Source organism: Apodemus sylvaticus, chromosome 11, assembly GCF_947179515.1.
Source record: "Apodemus sylvaticus chromosome 11, mApoSyl1.1, whole genome shotgun sequence".
In the NCBI taxonomy this organism is placed as follows: Eukaryota; Metazoa; Chordata; class Mammalia; order Rodentia; family Muridae; genus Apodemus; species Apodemus sylvaticus.
The window spans coordinates 18,876,189-18,884,945 of record NC_067482.1 but is presented as its reverse complement, the minus strand read 5'-3'; the positions used below and the strand labels follow the sequence as shown (position 1 = coordinate 18,884,945).

Below are 8,757 nucleotides of genomic sequence, written 5' to 3'. Positions count from 1 at the left end.
ATTCAGATGAACACACTTCCCTAAACTTAAACATTTCAAAGTCTTCTTCCTGTGATTTTTTTTTCTCTTCCAGAGTCCAAAAACTGCTAACGAAAGTCAAGCCACAGAGAAACAAAGATAACAGTCCAGAGGTGAATAAACATTTCTGTCTCGATCAAATGTCCAAACTTCATTTGCCTCCATGGCTTTTTTCTTCTTGTGTGTCAGATGCTTTTGATTTAGCCATTCACCTAGGAGCTCAGGGTTCCCAGCTCAGACCCTTGTGTGTTCCTCTGGATGTCAGTCATTATATGCAGGGCAGGAAGGCTACAGTCATGCCAGCACTGTCTAATTTCTCAGTACCACAAAGGGACCCATGTCTCTCTACCCTTCTGAGTTCTTTTGTCTGAATCAGAAAAGAGGGATAATTTTATCTCTCGAGAGGTAAACCTGATGTAGTACATTTCTGGAACCACAGCCCTTGGCGTGCTGGAAGGGGAAGATGGGTGCAAGTTCAAGGACAGCCTGGGCTACATACCGAGTTCCAGGCTAGCCAGGACAATAGAGTGAGACAGTAACTCAAAGAGCTAAGGTGGGGGAGGGGGAAAAGAAGCTTTACGTTCTCAGGGAGGACTAGACAGACAAACTACCTGGAGTTTGTCAGGAGTGTTCTTCTAAAGTCTCTTTTGAGAGTGTCATTGAACATCACTGTATTGAGGCATGGTCTACATATAAATAAAGAGCCTTATACACAAAATATATTTGTAATTCCAAAAATATTCATAAAGAATGCACAGGATCAGGAGAGAGAAACCTGGACCCAGGAGAGGTCTTGTTTGCAACTCAATGTACAAGTCACAGGCCACACTAGTAACATCTTATTAAATATATGACTACTATCTGAGTTCAGATTCTTTCACTGCAGGAATTTTATTTTTCTTTTCAGCCAGTACAGGATTGTCCTCGATCTTGTAGTGAAGTTCAGCTTTTGAGAAGAATGGAAAGGAAGATTCTTCTGTAACCATTTCTTGAATCATGTTACTACAAAAGGCAATAAAACGAAAGGAAAAAGTTATCTCGCAGACTAATGCTGTCTACCAACACAATCACAAAGTTAACCAACTGAGATGCAGTTGGCGAAGTGCTTGCTGTGTGCCTTACTTTGGCTTCTGTTGCTATAACAGACATCATGGCTAAAAGTGACTTGGGAAAGAAAAGGCTTATTTTCCCTTAGGGGTTATCGTCCTTCACCGAGGGAAGCCAAGACAAGAACTGAAGACAGGAACCTGGAGGCAGGAAGGAAAGGACCATGCAGGAACAGTCCTTCTTGTCTTACTCCCAGCCTCACTCCCAGCCTCACATTCTCTAATAGAGCCCAGGTCCAGTTGTCCACGGACGGTAGCACCCGCAATGCCCTGGGTCCTCCTCCATCAATTACCCATCGAGAATGTGTCTAACATCCGTGCCCAGATGCCAATCTAATTAAGACAATTTCTCAATTGAGAGTTCCTCTTCTCACGTGTATCGACCTGACAACCAAGATAAACCATCACACTGTGCAGTCACAGGGACCTGAGTTTGATCCCCAGGACCCACATAAAAAGTCAGGCATGTTGGTATGCACTTTTAATCCTATACCTGGGAAGGCGACAGAGACAGACAGGTCCCTTGAGCTCCCTGGTTAGTCAACCTGCCTTAAGGAACAATGTGGACAGATCCTGAGGAATGGTACCCAAGGGGACTGACATCTAGTCTCCACATGCTTCAGCACACAGGTGGAGCTTTGCGCACACACACACACACACACACACACACACACACACACACACACGACTGAACAGTCATGATTCAGTTATCTTGTCAGAATCGGTTTTATACTGTTGAACCTGCCTCACTCTCTGGAGGTCAGAACTTTGTATATTTCTGTTGAGAAGAATGTTTCTGGGTCCCCTTGTTGTCAATGAGAGAAGGAACCACCGGGGAGCTGGGGGCATGAACCTATGCTAGCACACCCTGGGTGGTACTCACAGCCAACCTCTATGGTTTGTATCAAACCCTGCTTCCAGTGCTTTATATGAATTGCCCCACTTAGTTCTAACAATTCCCAGGGTGTATACTTTTATTCTCGCTTTACAGAGACTCAAGGTTTGAGGAGAGGAACTAGTTCTGTCCAATGGTATCCCACAAATCATTAGAAAAAGAATGGAGACTTGTATTGAAGGATGATATTGTGCATACCACTTCATAGGTTCGTCCATGCGGTGTACATTACAAATCTTCTCTTCAGGGCTGTCAAGATGACTCAGTGGATAAAAACCTAATGAGTTCAACCCTGGGACCCAGAGGGTGGAGGGAGAGAATCAACTCCCGTAAGTTGTTCTCTGACCTCCACAAGCATACACCTTTACACATAGACACAGACAATAAATAAAATGGGCATCATTTTTTTTTTGGTAATCTTTTATGGAGAGGTCTGAAGAGCGCTTGTGTCAGCAGAAGTGGGAGGGTTTGCTCTGTGTTCCACACCAAAGCTCCTGCTCTGCCGGAGCTGTAGGTACTCAGCAGAAGGGTCAGGAAATGAAGACAGGTTCTGAGCCTGATTGTCCTGACTTTTCGAACTTGAACAGTACGGGACATTGAGGAGACATTGCTGGGACAGTGCAGGGACAGTTCAAGGACATTGAGGGGACAGTGCAGGGACAGTGCCGGGACAGAGCCAGGACAGTGCGAAGACATTGGGGGGGGGGGGCACTGTGCAGTGTGGGGACTGTGCAGCGCTATTTCAAAGACAGTGCAGGGAGAGTGTGGGGACAATTTGGAAAACTTTGTGTCTGAACTCAAAGGTGACGACCATTTTGTGAGTAAGCCAGGATGACATTTGCAAAGTTATTCCCTTACTAATATGCAAATATCTGTGAGAGGAGGGACCCCTCTGGAGACTAAAATTTCGGGATTTTAAAAAGGCAGAATTAGTTTAGTCCTGATCCTCTCCCTCCACCCCCAATCCTTTCATCTCTGGCTGTACTATGAGCCATTCTAAGGCTGAAGTGGGGTTGGGAGTGGGGCACAGGATTACTTAGCGATGTCTGCATGGGGAGGCAGTCTGGTATTTCTATTCAGGGCATTGGCACTAGTGTGACAGTTAATTTTCTGAGCAACTCAGGAGGTGTAGAATAAGGTCTCAAGGGAACCCTGCTGAGGATGCACTACAGAGGAGCTATGTCCCTTGCAGTGATGTTGCACACCTACAATCCCAGTACTGGGGAAGCTGTGGTGGATACATAGTCAGTTTACCATGTTTCAAACAGCTACTGTTTCAAAAGACAAAATTGAAACCAACCAGCCAATCGAGTACAGAAAAAGGAGACCACACTGCCTGCATGGTGGCTGCCATCTGTTTTGGGACATCATGGCTGCCCTCAGGCCTCTGGTGAAACCCAAGATAATCAAAAAGAGGACCAAGATATTCACCAGGCACCAGTCAGACTGATCTGTGAAAATTAAGTGAAATTGGCGGAAACCCAGAGGCATTGACAACAGGGCCAGATCCTGACACCCAGCATTGGTTGTGGGGGTGATAAGAAAACCTAGCGCATGCTGCCTAGCGGCTTCCGGAAGTTTCTGGTCTGCAATGTCAGAGCGCTTGCCCAGCCAAGGGTAGTACATGTTTGCTTTCTCTTTGCCTCTTTAGAACTTTGCACATGTAAACAAGCACTTCTATGAAATGAGATACTGTAGACGGGCATGTGGGTCGCTTGTTTTCCAAGGCCTGTGTGTCGCAATCCTGAACAAATCATAGGTCGACATCACCTGCTTTAAAGTCCTGTATTCATTAACAAACATGAACATTTCTTCACTCTCCTGAGTTTGTCCGGTTTTAGGAGAGTCCATAGGAGCCTTAAGATAAAATAATATTCACTAGAAAAGCTAATGGTTAAGGATAATTGCTTGAAAAGGATATAAACATCTTCCTTCCTCTCAAACGTTGGCGGGACTTCGTCTGAAACAATGGAGGCTGTTAAAGCTCTGCCCTTCCTTGTTTTCTTCAGCTACAGTAAATGCGAGTCTCTCCAAACAAGTTTACTCCACGCAGGTAGGAAATGCTATCTGCAGCCTGTGTGGCTATGTGTAAGGATTACGAGCGTAACCGTGACAACCACTAACTCGTGTGAGGAGAGCCTTATCTTTCTCTGTGACCATCGCTGTCAAAAGAGTCATTGAGACTCGCTAGACACCAGTGAGCAGGATGAGCAAAGAAACGGGCCTCTCCTCTAGGATTACCTCACTTTAGCTTTCCTTCTTGGCCCCCAACCTAGGTGAGAGAATGCTGCATTTAAGCCAATGTTTGAAACTGGTGAAGTGAATTCAAACAGAGCGAAAATGGGAATGACTCAGGAATAATTATAGAAGCTACATTCTAGACGCTACATCATTTCCTATTACTACAAGGCCATAGGCTTACATCTTGACTTGTGTTTTCATTCAATAAACTTCTACATGCGTGTTTCTGTACATATGTACTTGCATACATAAGCATATGTGCATGTGTGTATGTATAGGCTGGAGGCTGGCATGGCGTGTCTTCCTCAAGTGCTCCTCAACTGTTAATTTTTGGAGACAGGATCTCTTACTGAATCTGGAGTTCACTGATTGGCTAGAATGTCTGGCCAGTGTGCTCCAGGTATCCTCCTCCCCAGCAACGGGAGAAGAGATGCAAGGCTCTGTGCTGGGTTTATCAAGTAGGTTCCTGGCATCCAAACTCATATTCTTTTGATTGTTCAGCAAGCATTCTACTGACTGAGTCACTTTCCCAGCCCCTCATTTGATCTTAGTACCCTCACAAAGCACTAAAACGTACGCTTCACACGTAAATGCAAATGTTTTATAAAGAGAAGCTGAAATCTAAAGAGTTGTCCTTAAAACCTTTACTTTTGTGGAGCAATGGTAATCGCCAATAATTGTTTGCTTGCTTAAAAGAAAGCTGCTTGGTTCTTTGGAAACCAGGAATGTAAGAAGGAAGACACAGCTCCAACAAGGGTTGTGAGTGTGTGTGTGTATATGTGTGTGTTTGTGGGTGTATGTGTGCCTATGTGTGAGTGTTTGTGTGTGTGAGTATGTGTGTATGAGTATGAGTATGAGTGTGTGTGTGTGTATGTGTGTGTGTATGTGTGTGTGTGTGTATGTGTGTGTGTGTGTATGTGTGTGTGTATGTGTGTGTGTGTATATGTGTGCATGTATGTGTGTGTGTATGTGTGTGTGTGTGTGTGTGTAGTGAGTGGCTGATGGAGATGGCCCACACAGAGTGTGGGAGACTGGTTCTTTGCCAAATCAAGAGCCACAGACTGTTACTCTCTGGGATTTTGTTCCCTAGCGCTGACATTTACTTCTGAATATGCTAATAGCTTAGAATGAAATAATCAAAGAGTTTAACCAAATCACTGTTTAAAGAATTCAGAACACTGTGTGTCTTGTGTGCTTCATTGAGCAGAGGGCAACCTTGTGTGCACTTTAGATGCTGTCCATCTTGATTTTTTTAAAACGCCGTTCTTTATTTTCGAGATTATAATACAATTGTATCATTTTCTTCTTCTCTTTCTTCCCTTCAGATTCTCCCATTAGATTCCATTCGCCCACCCTCGAATCCATTGCCTCTTTTTCTTTAATTGGGGTGTGCATGTGCGTGTGAGTGTGTGTGTGAGTGAGTGTGTGTGTGTGTGTGTGTGTGAATATATTGCTCAGCCAGCAGTTACTTGTATGCATATGTTTTCAGGGCTGACCATTTGGTACTAGATAATCAGACAGTGTGCTCTCCTCTGGGGAGACCATTTCTCCTGATCTCAGCCTTCCCTAGCTGCTTAGTTCTTTATCTTTGGCTGAGGCCTCATGAGCTCCTTCTGTTAAAATGTCTAGATGTCCTCTTGCTTCATTTGGGTTTTGATTGGCTTGGAACTTGCCAAGAAGGCTAGACCAGATAGCTTATGAACCCCAGGGACCCGCTGACCTCTGCCTTGTTGGTACCACCATGCCCAGCTCCTTTTAGTTTTTGCGCTTAAAAGACAAGTACTTTACTGACTGAGCCATTTCCCCAGTGTCTCCTTCAGAACTTTGAATTTAACCACATGCAATTTACTTGTAACCAGTGATAGAGTTCAGCGATATTCAAATATTAAAGAGATCATTCACTGGAAACAGTTTAAAGTCAGAAGAAGATATATACTGTTAAATTGTTCCTACCATTACAGCTAATGAAAATAAATCCAGAAATTTGAGATTGAATAAATGTTGATTATAGAATTTAAAGGGGCCTTTCAGGCTGGAAAATTTCCCATTATATAAATGGCTTAGCTCATCTGAACTGCTGTACCAAAATTCTGCAAGGTGGGGGGATTATAAACATCAGAAGTTTAGTTCTCATGGAACCCGAGGCTAGAAAGTCCAGACCAAGATGCAGCAGATTCAGTATCTGGTAAAAGTACTTGGTGCCTTTGTACAAACCTGCCTTCTGGCCAATAAGCGATGTCTTTTCTGCTATGCTTGCATGTGGTAGAAAGGATGAATGAACTCCCATCAGCCTCTTTCATAAGGACACTAATCCCACGCATGAGGGCTCCACCCTTATGACTATTACAAGTTCCTGCCTTAGGTTAGGATTTCAGCATGTGAAAGTCAGGAGCATAAAAGCATGGAAATCATAGAATTAAACAAAACCCTTTTCCCAGCCAGGCAGCGTGTTAATGGTCAGGATCACCTGGAGGAGAACTTAGGACTCAGGTGAGTTTGGTTATTTGTATTCTTTCTTTTTTTTTTTTATTTTTAAATCTGAAAGGAATCATTTTGGGAAGAATAGGGTGATGATGGTGGTGGTGATGGTGATGGTGACAATGGTGATGGTGGTGACACCACAAAGAAAGAAGGGGGCAATGCCGTTGCATGCTCAACGCACAAATCTCACGTTTCAGTGTCAGTGTTATGGTGACTCAGTTTCTTCAGGATGCAGCTTATGACGAAGTCCAAACCGTAGCTCAGGAGCTGCTGGATCTTGCTGAAAGGTGTAAGCATCTCAAACCACGGAAGTCGCCCTCAGAGTGTGCTCATCATCTGGTAGGTGGATCGTGGGTTTCATGTGTCGCTTTATTCTGCTGTCTGGGATAGATGGTAAATAGAAGATGTTGCTATAAACAGGATTGGCTGAATAATGAGGCAGAACATTGCAAGGCAAGAGTGTGCTTATGAGTCATACGCCAGATATAATCTTTGTAGGCTTCTAAATCTACATTTAGCCAAATCCTCCCCAGAGCCCAGGTTCTGAGGGCTGAGCCCTTGAGAAAATGAATCAATGAACCATAGCGTGAAGAGCGATGAACTCATTTATGCTGCTCTCTCTGCCTGAGTCACCAACACGCTGGTGTCTGTCATCTTCTACAAAGAGACTGAATTGAAATTTAAATTAATTAGAAAGAATTTCTTTAAGAATATGAAAAAGGAACAAATTTTTTACAGATTCCTTTCTTGGTCCCTAGCATATAAGGGGTCTTATCGCTTCATTATAAAACTCTACATGTCTTGTGATCAACAGTTTCAGTAGAAATACTTTTAGTTTTTAAATGTGTGTGTGTGTGAGTGTGTGTGTGTCTCAGTGGGCAACCTGTGGAAATTAACTCTCTCCTTTGACTGTGTGGGTCCCAGGGAATGAACTCAGGTTGTCAGACTTGACAGCAAGTGTCTTCAGCCATTGGGCCATCTCATACCCCATTCCCTGGGAAATTCTTGATTAACACTATCGTTCTCTTAGAATACAGAGTTTCAGGATCAACTGTTTTCACACTAAATAATGTAGTGTATTGAGGAGGAGGAGTAGCTTTCCTTCTTTATTTGTGGAGTTCCCTGCTCCATCCCTTGGGCTAATGTCTCTGTATGTATCACATAGCAGATTCTGAATAATGAAGGGATGTCATCAGTCCACACTTCAAATGAAGGTTCTGCCAGTGGCTATATTAGTTTATAGAACAATCTCTTTTTTATTTCCATTTCAAAAGATGACCTCTTTTCTGTATTTATCTCTCAAATACGAAACACACTCACCAGCTGAGGTTTACCAAACGCCACATGTTGACTGCCACCTAAAAACATTTGAAAACATGGAAATTATTACATTTCCAGCCCTAAAGCTGACAATGAGCACACACTGACTGAAAGTTCAATTCTTAAAATATGTTCCCATGGAAACAAAACTAACCAAAAACGAGTAGGCAATAAACCAAACTAGCAGATTTGGGGTTTTTTTTTGTTTTTTGTTTTTTGTTTTTTAGGGGTTTTTTTTTGTGGATAGTTCTCATTAGAAATACCCTGCTGCCCTGGGTATTCTGAATGACTAGTTATTTTTCAAACGCCTTTGGATTACTTGCGAATGAAGCAACATCATAGGAAAGGGAAAATGGTGAATTCTCTGTGGTCAACAATGGAGGAGGTGTGAATTTAGATTTTAAGACCCATGAGGGACTGGAGAGATGGCTCAGTAAAGGCACTTGTTGCTAACCCTGACAGCCTGAGTTTGATACTGGGACCATACAGTGGAAGGAGAAAATTGTCCTTCTCAAGTGGTCCCTGCCAGCCATATCTGCTCCTAGGTACACACGCTCACCATACACAATAGGTAAACATGTTTTTTTTTAAGAGTATCTAAAAGATTTGTACTTAAAAGTTATGTCTCGGGGCTGACATGTAGTTTAGTCTGTGAAATACTTGTACATGTATGAAGAGTTAAGTGCAGGTCCTAAT

At 43.2% G+C, this 8,757-nt stretch overlaps 2 protein-coding genes across 2 annotated transcripts in view; both read left to right on the top strand.

Moving 5' to 3' along the window:
• Window positions 1-131, top strand: part of Afm (afamin) — a 24,382-nt gene extending 24,251 nt beyond the window's left edge. Inside the window, exon 14 of the mRNA XM_052198804.1 lies at window positions 74-131. Within this exon, the coding sequence (XP_052054764.1) occupies window positions 74-121 (48 nt within the window). The 3' untranslated portion in view covers window positions 122-131. The remainder of the gene's footprint in view (window positions 1-73) is intronic.
• Window positions 132-3,987: 3,856 nt separating this feature from the next.
• Window positions 3,988-8,757, top strand: part of LOC127696519 (alpha-fetoprotein-like) — a 45,626-nt gene continuing 40,856 nt past the window's right edge. The window contains exons 1-3 of the mRNA XM_052199323.1: window positions 3,988-4,072; window positions 6,699-6,750; window positions 6,939-7,080. Of these exons, the coding sequence (XP_052055283.1) occupies window positions 3,988-4,072; window positions 6,699-6,750; window positions 6,939-7,080 (279 nt within the window). The remainder of the gene's footprint in view (window positions 4,073-6,698; window positions 6,751-6,938; window positions 7,081-8,757) is intronic.